At 53.0% G+C, this 15,159-nt stretch overlaps 3 protein-coding genes and 1 non-coding gene across 4 annotated transcripts; 3 read left to right on the forward strand and 1 right to left on the reverse strand.

The window, feature by feature from the left end:
• Position 1: 1 nt before the first annotated feature.
• On the forward strand, positions 2 to 3,320 carry QC761_502570 (uncharacterized protein). The gene is made up of 3 exons (XM_062879494.1): positions 2 to 1,340; positions 1,411 to 1,622; positions 1,674 to 3,320. The coding sequence occupies exons 1-3, from the start codon at positions 917 to 919 to the stop codon at positions 2,877 to 2,879; spliced, it is 1,842 nt and encodes a 613-aa protein (XP_062730339.1). The 5' UTR covers positions 2 to 916; the 3' UTR covers positions 2,880 to 3,320.
• QC761_0073270 lies at positions 394 to 478 on the forward strand. The gene has a single exon. It is a non-coding gene; the product is annotated as a tRNA-Ala (tRNA).
• Positions 3,321 to 6,040: 2,720 nt separating the features above from the next.
• Positions 6,041 to 10,914, forward strand: QC761_502560 (uncharacterized protein). The gene is made up of 2 exons (XM_062879493.1): positions 6,041 to 8,830; positions 8,901 to 10,914. The coding sequence occupies exons 1-2, from the start codon at positions 8,407 to 8,409 to the stop codon at positions 10,154 to 10,156; spliced, it is 1,680 nt and encodes a 559-aa protein (XP_062730340.1). The 5' UTR covers positions 6,041 to 8,406; the 3' UTR covers positions 10,157 to 10,914.
• A 3,223-nt stretch (positions 10,915 to 14,137) lies between these two features.
• QC761_502550 (uncharacterized protein) lies at positions 14,138 to 15,020 on the reverse strand. Its single transcript, XM_062879492.1, has 2 exons — positions 14,651 to 15,020; positions 14,138 to 14,589 (listed from the first exon to the last, which is right to left on the reverse strand). The coding sequence occupies exons 1-2, from the start codon at positions 14,870 to 14,872 to the stop codon at positions 14,284 to 14,286; spliced, it is 528 nt and encodes a 175-aa protein (XP_062730341.1). The 5' UTR covers positions 14,873 to 15,020; the 3' UTR covers positions 14,138 to 14,283.
• Between the last annotated feature and the right edge of the window lie 139 nt (positions 15,021 to 15,159).

The raw sequence follows: 15,159 nt of genomic DNA on the forward strand, positions 1-15,159 counted from the left end.
TGTTTTGAGAGCAAGGTTGCAAGGTTGTGGCTTGATGGGTTGCGGCATTTCGGCGTTGAAAATTTTCACGGCAAAGTTCGAGAGCCAGACTAGAGAAATGGACCCACTTAAAGCAACGTCACTACCGCACTTAATATCCACCGCCAAATCCTCATCAATCCTACTATATAACAGTATATCACATTCTTGTAGCTACCTAATGATTTTAGATGATATTTGAGAATATCCTCAGAGATTCTTTTCAACCTCAATATCGAGTTGCATCATCTGTATCCCCACATCTTCCCACCCTATTTTTTATTTTAAAATGCTGGTATGTCACAACCCCGGTCAAGGGGGAGGAAAATCCCGCAAAAAAGACAAAGATTTCCCATGAGAGGACATCTCATGCTTTGGACGAGCTGGGAATCGAACCCAGGACCTTTCGCATACACTGAAGTATGCTAAGCGAACGCTCTACCAACTGAGCCACACGCCCTTGACTTTGAATGTAAATAGCAGGTGGAATTGTCTTTATGAAGGTCCTCAGCAGGATAGAGAAGCGGAAGCGGTGTTATTCACACCCTTTTTCGGACAACTGTCTTGGTAGAGCACCCCCTTCCCGTGGTCACTTAGATGTGATCTGAGCAAGTCATCCTGAGTACCATATCAGAAATGGTGGGTTTGCTGTTGTCGAAGGCACCGATGTGACCTGGACTACTTCTTTTTAATCCCGTCTCGATGGCGTGATGCAATCGTAGTGCCCAATGACATTATGTCACCTCCCAGTCCCCGCAGATAGACCTTAAAGATACCCGGATACCTGATTTTTAGGACAAGGACAGGCTCTACACCTGAGTCTTGTTTGAGAAGACCATCGCAGAGAGGAGAGTTGCAGCTTCCACTGGATTCACAACCCATCTTACTCCAGCCTAACATGGAAACACGCAGCGATTCTTCGGCTCCCAACCCGGACTATGATCTTTCAAGGCCTCTCAATCTCGATGGCAGTGGTCTTAGGCAAAAGCTCGCCTCTTATGGAGATCCACACTTCTCCCTCTTCATGCGCAAACTCTTCATCAAGGCTTTAGGGTACAGCGAGGACGCTCTTTCTCGGCCCATTGTGGGCATTGTCAACACCTACTCAAGCTTCAACCCCTGCCATGCCAACATACCCCAGCTAATGGACGCCGTGAAAAGGGGCGTTCAACTAAGCGGTGGCCTGGCTATCGACTTTCCTACTATCAGTCTCCACGAGTCTTTTGCCTCTCCGACCAGCATGTATCTTCGAAACTTGATGAGTATGGACACCGAGGAGATGATTCAGGCCCAGCCGGTTGATTCTGTTGTTCTGATTGGTGGTGGGTCTCTTCCAGTTGTCATGCTTTCTTTCTATGGATGGTCTGAATTACGAACTGACACAACCCACAGGCTGTGACAAGACCACTCCAGCTCAGTTGATGGGGGCCATCTCAGCCAACAAGCCGATCATCCATCTGGTGACTGGTCCGATGATGCCGGGCAGCTTTCAGGGTGCACGCATAGGGGCTTGTACAGACTGTCGCAATAACTGGGCCAAGTTCCGTGCCGGCACGTTAGATATTGAAGACATAAGTGCTCTCAACGAGGAGCTTGCACCAACAGTACGTCTCCAGTTTCCCGCTTTCGCTCGGCGGTCTCTTACATCATGTTAGGGCGGAACCTGTGGGGTGATGGGTACAGCATCAACCATGTCCTGTATCCTTTTGGCCTTGGGCCTGATGCCGCTTTCTTTGCCAAGTGCTACAGCACCGGCCGTGTCCTCTTCGCGCCTCAGAATAGCAGAAGCAACAGGCACCCATGCAGTAGCCCTCGCAAGATCTCAGCTCCGGCCACAGGCTTTACTGACAAGAGAATCCTTCCTCAACGCCATCACAGTCCTGCAGGCAATAGGTGGCTCCACCAACGCCATCGTTCACCTGATGGCAATCGTCAACCGCCACCCTCAGCTCGCCGGCTCCATCAAGCTACAAACCATCGACGACATCGGCCTCAAGACCCCCCTACTGGTTGACCTCAAACCATCAGGCGACAATTACATGACTGACTTTCACAACGCCGGCGGGATGCTCGCCCTCCTCCACGAACTGAAACCCTTGCTACATCTCGACGCAATGACCATCACCGGCCGCACCCTAGGCGAGGAGTTGGCTTCCATACCATTCCGCCCACTACCCCTAGACTCACCACTCAGTTCCATCATCCACCCTTTCAACAAACCATTGTACCCCTCCAGCTCCCTCGTCATCCTCTCCAAAGGCAACCTCGCCTCCGCCGGCGGAGCGGTGATCAAAGCTTCTGCCTCCAAAGACCGCAGCCTCCTTTCCCACACCGGTCCCGCGGTGGTGTTTTCCGGTCCGCAAGACCTAGCAGAGAGAATCGACTCCCCAAGCCTCAGCGTCAGCCCCTCCTCAGTGTTGATCCTCCAGAACATCGGCCCGGTAGGGAATCCAGGCATGCCAGAGGCGGGATTGATCCCCATCCCGAGGAAGCTAGCTGCGAAGGGGGTGTCGGATATGCTCCGCATCTCGGACGGGCGCATGAGCGGCACGGCCGGGGGTACAATCATATTGCATGTTTCCCCCGAGAGCGCGGATCCGGAGTCTGTCTTGGGGATTGTCCAAGACAGGGATGTGATCACCTTTGATGCAGAGAGGAGATATTTACATGTGGAGATTGATGAGGACGGGGTCAGGGACAGGATGGCGCAGCGGAAGAAGATGATGGCAAGTGAGGGCAGTGGGAGTGCTTGGGTTGCCAGGGAGAGGGAAAGGGGTTATAGGGGGCTGTACAAACGGGAGGTTAACCAGGCAGAACAAGGGGCTGATTTTGGCTTTTTGACGGCTGCTGGCCCATCTTGAAGCCCTGAGAGAAGTTTGGAGAGCGTGACGTTCATTTAGGGAGTTAGTGCCAGGAGGACGACACAAATGTAAACACACGGTTTCAGGGCAACCACCATCGACACCCCTTCAAAATTTGCTCTTGACTTCGGAGACCCCCATCATTTGCCCATAGCATATGCCGCTATTTGCAACTAGAAACCTTAGGCAGGGCGGGTTTGCATTTCTAGTGCACGCCTTCGCCTTTTGAACCCCCCGAGTCATCTATCCCTCCTTTCTTAGGGCATCAAGTCCTGAACAAAAGGCTGGCTCAAGAAGAAAATTGACATGGGTTTTCTTCTTTTCTCCCCGGTCTCCATAGCACAGACAGTATTCACATTCAGGAACCAAACAGAAAACCTCCGAACCCGCGGCCCGCCAACCAGGATCAGGGGAGAAGAACTGATGTTACTGAGAGCTCCAATATTCAACGGCTCGATATAGCCCAGAGACGCATGTCATTTTTTCGCCATGAGGGGAAGAACGCGGCCGAGGCCCACGGCAGCCTTGTCAACCGGGACAAGTCTTCACCCGCGGGTAGCGAAGAATGGGCGTTCTCCTTGTCCGGTTGAGAAATGGCACAAGACAAATCAAAGCCCTAATTCTAGAGCTCGGCATCCAGTGCAACCTCGCGAGAAATGTGCCCACCCTATTGGGCTCTCAGCCTGCAGGGACAGTTACACGCCACAATCAACGCAAAGTGAAAAGTATGCAGGATATCCACTGCCACGTACATATCTCATATCAGGCACCTGCACAACCTGGAACTGTTGGAGAAGAAGAAAAGAGCAGCCGAACAAGGAGGGGCAAGCAGATTCTGGTTGGGGATACACGTCCCGCTCAGCCGGCCGCTTGTTGGCCGCACCGGTACCGAATCGTTCTTTTGATGTGGAAAAGCCGTGGAGTCGTCTAGAGATGTCCGTATATCGGGTGTTTGCGCCCAAAGACAGTCAGGCTGTGAGAGGAAGCAAAGAACATTGATTCGTCTCGAATGTTACCGGGCCACGTTTCCTCCCTCGACAGACCTGATGACCTGAGGAAACCATTGTGACGAGACAATTCTCTTTGACCGCACCCATAAGCCTTCTCTACAGCCACTCCATGCAAACAAGAAATCAGACCCGGCACTTACACACACCTCTTGGAGAGCATCTAGAAAAGGGCGATTGACATGCCGCCATGTGGTCGCCGACAAATTCGGCACCCGCAGGTTTTTCTCGGTTCTCGCTTCCACTCAAGCTCGCCATCACCTCGCTGTGCCTTGCATTAGCTCCCTGCCTGGGAGGGCGGCTGTCGCCGGCGATTCGCTGGAGCCGCAGCGGAACGGTCGGGTCATCTTTGCGACAACGGTTGTGCCTTTTGGGGGACACAACTCCAATCATCTTGGCAAGCTCCTTTGGCCATACAAATTCCGTGCGTACCTGAGCAGCGGCTTTTTTGGGGAACACCAGATCGTGGACTCTGTGGGACCACAAGCCTTGCAAGGTGACTCGGATCCATCTGGCCCAGTTTTGGGAGTGGCCGCCAAAGCTCCATGGTTGCAATGTGACCCAGGCGGCGACAGCGATGAAAAACTTGACATGTTTAGCCTCATGCCATTTTTGCCCATCGTCTGGGGACCTACCATGGGCCCATCACGAGGAATTCGAGAGTAGTACCAAGTGACGATTGCAGCTTCGGACCACAAGGCTTCCTCGGCTTTCTGTTGAACCGACATGAGCTGGCAGACATGCCGTGGCTGCCCAACGTAGCGGGCAGCCGCCTGCTTCTTGGGAGGCCAGTTGAAAGAGAGAGAGCATATGCGCTGACAGTGGACCAGAGGTTTGGACAGGGGAACAGGCGAGAAAAAAGCCAGGCAAAAGACTGGCCGGACCGATTTGGTGCATGTCAGATATTGCCTCACCTCTATCGAGGTGGCCAAGAGGAGGAGCAAGAAGAAAGGAGAAGAAGAACAGGCAGGAGGAGGCGTGAATGCATCCATGAGAGAGTTACGATTGGGTCCTCTCCTCTTACTTGGCCACCTGAGAGCTTTACAGACTTGAGCGACGGGTGGAAAACGCATATGCGAGGGGGTTCAATTTGCGAGACAGTCATGTCATCTGAGTGAACAATGGATGATGCTCCTGAGCGTAAGATAGTTCCCGCCATGCAACGTGGGACAACAGCAGCCCATGTCCAAGACTGCATGCTGATGACCTTTCTGGGCGCGATGTGTTCAGTGAGCAGCAATTGTGTGATGTAGTTGTATATGTCGGCAGTTGCAGTTTCAGGCTTGATCCGTAGGTAATAGACATCATATCGACGGAACCGTCAAGCGATCAACAATAAAACTGAACAATGCAGTCAACAGTCCGGCGAAAGGTCACACTGATGTGGGGTGATCTGGGAGCCATGCCGCCAGAAATCGGCCAAAAACTCTGATTTCTCGCGGATTCTGCTGTTTCGATCGGAGCTTGACGGAGCTGATTAGTCAAGCCGGAGCCGTGGCAGGATGGAACCGTGGAACTGCCAGCAGCTACCACGGGTAGTCAACGGACCGGACGGGTGGACGGGACCTGGCAGTTAATAACAGATTGGCTCCCCAAACCCCAGCGTACCAGACAAGCCAAGAGCAGTGTATATGGACAGATAATTAGTGGTATGAGTGGGCAGGAGGAAGATGTGGTATCGAGGATGAACACCGGCAGAACACGCTTGTGCAAGGTACGCGTGGCGATGGACGAATGACATTCGGTAGAATAGACAAGAGACACCCTCCAACTTGTCTGGTCGATATTGGACGTGATGGAGGGTACCAAGTGGGAAGGACGGGGAAGGTCTGGACTGCGACTGACGGAACCCCGGGGTGGTGGCAACGAACAATGCCTCTCCGCTGGCAGACCTACGGATATGAGATCAGAACTGTGAGGACTGCTAATTATCTGGGGATATCCTGCGTTATTCGTCAGCAACTGTGCCCTCGACCTGTCCATGATCAGGAAAGTCTTACCTTAAACCAGTACCTGCATAGTAAAACAATGCGTGACCTTCACGTGAGCTGCATGGTCAAGAGAAAAAAAAAGATTTTTTTGATGACCGAGCATGATGGAGCACGGGGCTGGAGGAGAAAAGGCTGACAGCCCCACCTCGCGGAAAAAACTTGGATTTTCCGAAGTTTGAATTCTGTCTGAAAAGCGGAGACGACATGGACGGCATATGCAAATTCTGATTGGCGGTGCCAACTCAGTAACTCACAGCTCTTCGGGACTGCCAGCCTCTCCGATTTCTTGCGTCATCGACCGTCCGAAGCTCTTATGCCTGATCAGCCATTGTTCAACGCCCATCCCTTGCCCGCAGCATCAAGACGAGAATTCAACCAGCCTGTCAGTGGACCGTCAGTCAAACGCGTCGCGCTCCGCACGCGAGATCCAGCAGTGCAATAGCATCACACCTTGGCACTGCGGGGCCCCAACCACAACACTGCATCATCTCCATCTCAGCGCCGACAGTGAGGGGTCTCCAACTCAGTATCTTCAGCTGGCTGTCCTTAGGTCGGAGCTCACCAAGAAGTCGAACTCGCTGAGCCCCTCCTGGACTGCCTGTCCAACCTCACACCTCAACCGGCCGTCAGAAACGGCCCTTTTGGCCGCGAAGATATGGTGGTTTGGCGTTTCAAGGCGAGTCAGAAAGGGCATGGTGAGCTTGGTACTGGCTCCCCGCGGTGTCTTCAATCCCCAAGTTCCCCGTTACCAGACCCTGGATCCTTTTCTTGACCGCTACCACACCACAGCAAAGCATGCATCTGTCATGTCCATCCACCATCGCTCGCCCCACCGTGAGAGCGTTCACAGTCGTCTCTCTCGCATTCGACTTCATCAGACATGCTGGCTGCATGTCCCCCTTGTCCAATTTGGTCATGACACAAGGCATGGCAGGAATATGTAGTGGCTGGCTTTGAACAGGTGTTTCCAGAGTCCCCCACAGATGCTGCCGGTCGCGATTACTTCTTGCCAACGGTCTGTTCACGTGGCCTGGCTGAATGAGGGTTGGTGAAGAGCCCTCAGACAGACCTCTGTTGGCTGTGTAAGGAGCCGGCTGATTGGCTGCCCGCGTCGTATCCGACTTGCCCAATCCATTTCTGGTACAACTCAGACCTATCTCTTGCTTTTTTTCTACCGGATTTTTGGCCAAATCACGGCGATTCGCGAGTCTTCTGTCAGGCGAAAGCCAAGTCGGCGCGAAGTGATTGGCAGTCACAGCTCCGACAGCGGTGATGGCAGCAGTTCTTTGACCTGAAGGCCAACCGCCATAAATCCTCGAATCTTGTTCATGGTCTCGCGGCCAACCCCACGCCCGGCGACATCCAGGATTCTGAAGTGCCCGACTTACACGTGGTGCCACTGACACAACCGGCCACCACCACCACCACCGCCGCCGCCGCCCACCTGAGATTCTTGCATCGATATCGGTGGTGCCGTGTCGTGCTCTCTGGCATTGACCGATTCCGGCTCAAGAGGGCAACAAAAGCCTGAAGTAAAAAAACATTGGACAAGCTTCAAGTTGCAAAGAACATGTCGCGAGACACGGAGTAGTGTAGCCAGAGCAGGAAAAACACGAGAGTTACAAAAGCCATCCCGCACCACCACTACGCTCATCAAAGCATGCGGCCAGCAATTGGCCTGACAGGCTGGCAAAAAAAAAAAAAAAGCATATCTGATGGCCGCAGATGCCTCCTCTCTTCTGCCGTTGTTCTTCAGTGTTGACATTGCAATTCACCCCCTCCCTTCCCCCCATCTCCAATTTCTAAGTCCCAGGCCCGAAAGTCGGGATCAGCAATCGTTGTTTTGCCGCGGGGGGTGACGTACAGGGACAGGACAAAAAGCCAAAGTTCGAAAGTTGGGCGCCGGCCGTCACAGGAGTCGCGCCAACAGCCGCCAGCGTTTCCAGCGTTGCGCTCTCTTGTTGTTGCCCGTGTCTCTCTCGCGCCGTCGATAGCCTCTTTTTGGCATCCGGGACGGTACTTGGTTCCAGAGCTTTTTTTTTTGGGTGGTGGAGTTTGTCTGTCTTTGGCGGTTTCCATTTGGATATTGGACCGGGCTGGATGCCCCGCAAACCCGAGCAGTGACCAACGCACAACTGGTACCCTGACACCCTGGCACCCTCACTCTCGAACCCTGGAAACCCAATTGAACCCCACCATCCGCAGGTTGTTGACCATTCACACACCCTTGCCCCGTCGGCTCACCAGCCCACCGCCCGCCCACCCACCGTCCACCGCCCACTTGAGCTGCTCCAGCACTCCAGGTCACTCCCACACCCACCTCGGGTGTGCCACACAAGAAAGCCACTGTCTGCCGTGTCTGTCTGTCTGTCTGTCTGTCTGTCTCTCTCTGTCTGACCCCAACGACAAATTATCTTCCTTTTTTACCCTACTCCCCCCGACCCTACCTCTACCTACCTACCCCGCCACTCGATTCCCTTCCCCAGACGCCGCAAACCTACACCCATCGTCCAAGGTCGCCAGCAACACATGTCAACCCAATTAAAGGAACTACGGCTGCCGCAGCTGGTGGAGGAGAGGAGGAAACACGAGCTTCAGCAGCAGCAACTACACCACCAGCTCCCACCACCATGTCTTGACGAAGAGCAGCACGCTCAGCTGTTCTTCACCTTCAACTCGGCCTCATCATCATCCGACTTCGCTCTGCCGTCACCTGTCACGCCAACCTTTTCGCGCTCCAGCCAGCAAGCCAGGTTCTCCAGCTCGTCATCGTCTCTCGAAACCACCGACAGCCCGGCTTCGCCCTCCCACCCCATACATGTCATCAAGTCGCCTACCAAACTGCCACTGCCAGATGTTCAGGAGGACCCGTCAGAGAGGGAGGACGACGACACGGCCTTCATTGTGTCCGAGTATGGGGACACTGAATGCCCTACCTGGTCCTACTGCTTGTGTAAGGATTGGATTTTCGTCTTTTTTTCTTCTTTTGCGTTACGCTGTGCTAACCCAAGTTGCGCAAACAGGTGATGCTGGATGTTCATGCGATTACAATAACGACACCAGGAAAGGTAGAAGCACCCATCCCTACTCGAGACCTGGATCAGACTACGACTTGGGGTCTCTGAGCGACGGTGATTTCAACGGAAGCCCACGGTCTAGGAAAAGGCGCGTCGGATCCGATGCAGGGATTGCGAGCTGGGGGACCAGGCTTGGTTCAAGATTGACAAGCCTGCCGCGTTGGAGATCGGCATCCGTGTCCAGGCGTGCCAACCTGGCGTTTTCACCCGCATCTGATCCAGCTCTTGCAGAACAACGAAGGCCCAGCTTCTCTCATGCCGCCTCGAGCAGATCATCATCCGTCTCTGTGCCGGCCATGGCCCGCGTCCCCGAGTCTGTTCCCGCAACGCCTGCGCTATCATTCTACGAGAGCACCGACAGTATTGTGCCGACTTCTCCCCTTGATATCCAGCCAGCGGCCATGGGAAAAAGTCTGGAGCGGGACCGATCCATGGCCACCACCCCTCTTCTCCCACCTTTGATGATGGGGAAAGCCGGTCACCAAACCCAACCGCAGTCGCTTCAGACGTCGCCTTTGCAGTCGCCCGCAGTGGTGCCCTCCCCGATGCCCGAGTTTCCAGTGCAGGCGCCCTACCCGACACCTCCCCTCAGCACAAAGGCGTCTTTCACCTCTCTCCGCCGAGGAACTGTGTCGAGCATCTTTAGCGACCTTCCTTCTCCCGTGGTGATGACTCCCACCATACTTGTGGAGCAGCAGCCAGATGCATGGTCGGACCGTCTGGGACACGCAAACTTCACCATTGACCCAAAGCCATATGTTCCCGTGAAGGCGGATCTGGCCACCTTTCAAGCATTCTGTTCAGACTGGAACCTGGCCAGGACCAATTACGCAAAGCATCTCGGGCGGACCGGAGAACACTACGGCACCACCTCTAAGACATACGCCCTCACCGAGGCCAAGTGGGCCGACATTGACAGGGAGTGGCAGCAGGCGGAGCAAGCCCTGATCCAGAGGGTGGGTCAGTCTGGGAACGGCAACCCTTCCATTATCTCGCATTTGCGACGGACGGCCGAAGAAATGGTTCCGTGTGGAATTCCCCAAATCCAGAATAATGACGGCAAGTTTCCGGCACTAGGAGATTCCGAGATTGTGGGGCCCATGGCACGCGATGCTGTCATGGTCCGCGACGGACACGACGAGAAGAGGAGCGCCTCGATCTGGTTGAAGAATTTGGCCGAGAAGGTTGGCCTGAGAAAGTAACCACCACTCTCGAGGCCCATGTCTCAAAGACACCACTCCACAAAACTTTACGAAGAGCACGACACGTCTCGATATGAACCTGAGCAGTCGGCTTTCTGACTGCATTGCATAGCATTGCGGTTTTCTTTTCTTTTTTTTTTTTCCACATTTTCTTTCCTTAACTGAGATACCCCATCGGTTAACATCATTCCTTACATAATGTTTGTCGGGCTGGTATGGCATATCACATCTGATAGGCGCTGGTGTTATCCTTTTACCTTCCCTTCATTTTATCGTGGCTGCTATGGCAAAGTAGGTTACACGTTATTGTTTACACCATGTTATTTAGAGCTAGACCATGTTCTGGCACTGCTAAGGAGTTGTCTTGTCTTGTACATAAAAAGATGTATCTGTGTATCTATCCATCTTATCTACTGGAAGGCATGGAGCTTGGTTGGGGGGATCAGACGACTGGGTGTCTGTAGGACTCAGAGGGCATCGCATTGGGGGCGCCGGACCAAAAAAAATTAGATGGAACATTCACAGCATTACCAGGGGTGGTAGGAATTGGGTTCGGGTTTGGACTCGGTTCCGGCACAAGGGGACACGGCGGCGGTGGCGGCGGCCAGCCATGAGGTGTGTGGGAGGACATGGGCAAAAGGCAAAGAGACAGAGGGAGCTACTAGCTAGCTGTTATTCAGCATGAGGCCAGCCAAGCGAAGCAGCATGCTGTGTCCATTGCCTACCAATTCAGTCTTGAACCCCTTCCAATCGAAACCTCCTCGAATTTTGCCTTGTTGACCGTGATGCCAGCATGGGATGGAAGAGAAAAGTGGAGGGTAGCTGACACGGCCCGATCTACACACCCTCCCCACAAAATAATTGGCACAGCAAAAGTAAGTTAGCCTATACCATATTATAAACCATACCTCAAAAGCAGATTAATAGGCCTTTTGAATATCTCTCTGAAGACCTTTTAGACTGTATTTAAGAGCCTATAACTATCTTTTAAGGCCAGACATTTATCCTTCAAAGCATGGTTCACAATATAATGTGTGGTTAACCTACCTTTGTGTGTCAATTATTTTGTGGTAAGGGTACTACAGGATGCTGTGCGAGTGTCACGGTCGGTCGGGTTTGGTTGTCGTGGTGAAGGGGTTACAGACGCCGAGGGTTCCTCTGCCGGTGCCATGCAGCCTGTTGTTTTTGACTGCCTTAGCTTTTCATGTTAGCCCTGGTGGTGCCAACTAGCCTATCTTCTAGTGTTGGGAAGGATTTCTCGGGACCCGGGGCTGATGATGAGGGCTTGGCTTGCGCACATGGCAAAGTGCGTCCCATCTGAAGGGTAAGGTTTGGGCAGTGTGCCTGATCGAGGTTTGGCTGAGACAGAGGTGGTGATGGTGATGAGGCGGCTTCTTTGTTTTAGCGGATGGGTACGTACTTGGGGGCTTTGGAGTGGTTTGACCTAGACTGGCCGAGATGGGCTGAAAGACACGGGAACAGGCAGGGCAAAAAGGAGGGCCAAAGAAAAGGCCGTTGTTTCAGTTTACCCGCATCATCATCACATCTTTGGTTGTTACCCTACCTTGGGTACCTGCTCACCCACACCTTATTTACCGCGTAGAGACGGGGAAGAAAATGCAACTGCAAGAGAGAAGCGCATCGGAGAGTCAGAACGATCAGGGTATCTTGAAGCCACGGGGACAGTGGTGCACTGTGTTGGTACCTACGAGAGGGATGGTGGCTTGCGTGGCCTGCTCTCTGCAAGTGGGGTGGGTGTACAGAGCTGCGGTTTATCTGATGTTTCAACGCCACGGGGCAAGCCATCTAGGAACGAACCACACCTCATTGGGGGGGATGCAATGGAGTGAAAGAAGTGAGACATTGGGGATGATCATGTGGAAGCCATGATTTGGAGTTTGATGGTCCAAAAATAGAGGGTTTTTGGGGGATACAATATCGCGGGCTCTTGTGTTGGGTTGGTGTCGATGTGCTGGTGTCCCTTCACTCTACATGCTTGAGGAAACTTGAGGCAGGGTAAAGTCCGACAATGATAGGCGGCATGGATGGAGGTGTCAGTCAGTGAAATAGTGGTGTGGTTGCTGTGCAGGAAATAGCGTGGTGCGCTATATAAGGTGGTAGGTGTTCCGAATTGCTCGTCGAGACGTTGGGATGAATGAATTTCAGCCTCCTTGATGATCCCTTGGATGAGCCGTTAATGGCTATTATTGTTCCCCCCCAGAAACGTGCTATCCTATGGGTGCTCGATATACCAGGCACTCACTATTGTAAAAGTAAGATATCTGTCCGTCAGGAAAATGGATCAAGTATCATTTGAACATTTTCCATGCCATACGGCGCCATATCTGGTGTTTTTTTCACGATCATCCCTCATTGGTACAACCGTACACAGCATACAGCTTCCCCTCAGTGTTGCAAGTCTGGCCTGACTCGACCTAACAACGAGCCACACAGCATGATACAGCATCAGATAGCAGATAGCTACCCGCTAGGGAGGTGTAACAAGAGTACGGCATCCGAATTCCAAAAGCCATCCGTCGTGTTCCCCAAGCCTTGGAATCCCCACTCGTCGGTCAAATTCTTTTCCCTATACCGTCTCCAATACCGACCTATGCAACCGGCTCCTCTAGCCCCATGCTATATCTAGCAGCGTGTCGCCGCTCATGAGCTAAAAGAAATCTAACGCACATGCCGCTGCATCTGAACAACGGCAAGGCTAAGCTCCGGGGCGGAAAGGCACAGGTGTCTTGTCTGTGCTCCGGCTCATTTTCGACCCTGGAATACCGTCCGCCTGACTGCTGCTCTATCCAGCTGCTGCTGCTGCTGCTGCGAAACACGTACACCCGGCGCGGTGTGTGTCATCTGCGGTCCGACCCTCCCTCATGTTTCTTTCGTCGTGGTCCGGGCTCCCTGATTCGCTTTCCTGTTCGGCCGCGAGCATCAAGTCAGACTGCACCTTGCCGAGATTTTCTTTCTTCAGTCACATTTTCCGGTTGGCATGGTTGGCTGCTGCTCGAGTTGAGCGGACACTGTGCAGCTGAACGTAGTGATTCTGTTGCGAATCTTTGTCATCTACCTTTTCTCCCTGTGCTTTCTATTCGAAGAAAAGAATAAAGATGGATGGGTCATCGGACACAAACATATCCGGGACCTTCGCTCTTCCGACTTTGTGTTGCTCCCAGTGCCGCGGCCAACCTGCCCGACATGTGGATGTACGGTCTCGGTCCTAAACGCTTCTTGTTGTGTGGTGGGTATCTATTGACCTGTGGGCGAGAATCTCCGTCGCTTCAACATCTTTGATGTGACAAGGTTTGTTGCAAAGGACGTTTCTGGGATTGCTTGGGTATCCAAATCTCTTGTTCGGTCAGGAAAGCGTGGTAAGGCACCTGAAGTTGTCTTAGACATTGTGGGAGCTCGGGTTCGGGAGAGCAGCTCTACAGTGCGCCATCCCAACAAATAGCGCGATACTCGTGCTTGAGTACCAAGGAATAGGGTTAGGCAGAGGCCTCCAAGATTGCTATCAGTTGGCCGGTTGTCACCTTGTGCTTGGATGCGAATATATTTGACCAAGCATTGGCCAAGAAGAACCAGAACAACCAGACTACCTTGCGATGTACTGAGATGGCCTCTAGGGTAACACCAGCGGCTAGCAAAAAAGAGAGACATAGGGCGAGAAGGCTATCCTATTCGATCACCTGCGCAGTTCTGGACATGCTTGACATGTCGTCATCCACAATTCGAATCTTTTTTAAAGTTGAACGGACGGTTAGCCAAAGGCAGAGACAGTCTCATCGCCGGAGAGTGGGCCGGATCGTCGTCTGTGTGTGGCAGTGAACCTGTTTCTCGGATGAGGCCGAGCGACGCCGTCCCGGGCAACCGAACCATGCTTCTGGGTCAGACGTTTCACCTGTGTTGAGACTATAGCAAATGAAATGGCTGTCGGCAGTCGATGCCGACGTGTGGTTGCCAAGGAAACAAATTTCGCCCCTTTTTAGCCCCTTAAATTCATCACATTGGTGGATTCTATCGCTTCCATGATGGTCTGCAGAGAGTCTTTGGTTATGAGTATGATTAGGTCTCTGTCTGGCCAGGTAAATAGTATACCTATCATGGTGTTGGCCTGTCCATCAGATTCCGTTGCCCATTCTCTCCATCAGCTGCTCTTTTGTGGTGCCAAGCACGTCATCCATGATTTCAGCATTTGGAACCCCAAACGCGCCATATGGACGCTGCAACATGTCTCTGAGTGTCTCGTACTTTTGCCCCAGCTTTCGTGAATCCTCAGGCTCCATCTTGCGTTCGAGTTCGTCAAGGTCCCCATCGGTCTCTTCCCGGATGTGAGGCTCCAGATCAAGCCAGATGGCCTTGAGTGCCGACTCGAAGCTCTCCTCTGATGGGTCGTATTTGGCCATGTGGCGGAGTTTCGCGTTGATCTAATGCGAGGTCAGTTTGTGGTCGAGGTTCAACCTGAGCGTGCAAACAAAGCAGGCTTACACTGTTGTAGTCATCAGACAACCGCCGCTGTCGTTCTGATCCCCCGGAGATATGGTACTCCAAGGCTGGGATAAGAGCGAGGTTCTCGACAATAAGGTAGCGGGCTAGGGCCCAAACAAACTCATCGGCGTTGCGCTCCTCGGGCTTGGTTTCCACGAGGACGTGATATGCGTCGGTGATGCGCGCATGGTCGCGTTTGACGACTTCTGAGAGGGTAGGCATCTTGTATGCTCGTTTTGTTGTTGATGTGGTTTGGTGAGAATGAGGTGAAAATAGCCAGTTTGTAAAAGAGCATGAGTGACGGCGATGCCTGGTGGGTCTGCTATTGTAGGCGTTGTGGTGTGACGTCAACCACTGTAATTTTGGCAGTGGCAGGAATACCAGCAACAACGCGCTGCACCGATGATGCCGGCAAAGAGCAGCACCTGAATTTCCTGGAAAGAAAACAGCAACGTCGCCACTACCTTAGGCACTGCAGCTTGCCTGTCAAGCACCCGCCGCGCCCGCCT

Source organism: Podospora bellae-mahoneyi, chromosome 5, assembly GCF_035222275.1.
Source record: "Podospora bellae-mahoneyi strain CBS 112042 chromosome 5, whole genome shotgun sequence".
Lineage (NCBI taxonomy): Eukaryota > Fungi > Ascomycota > Sordariomycetes > Sordariales > Podosporaceae > Podospora > Podospora bellae-mahoneyi.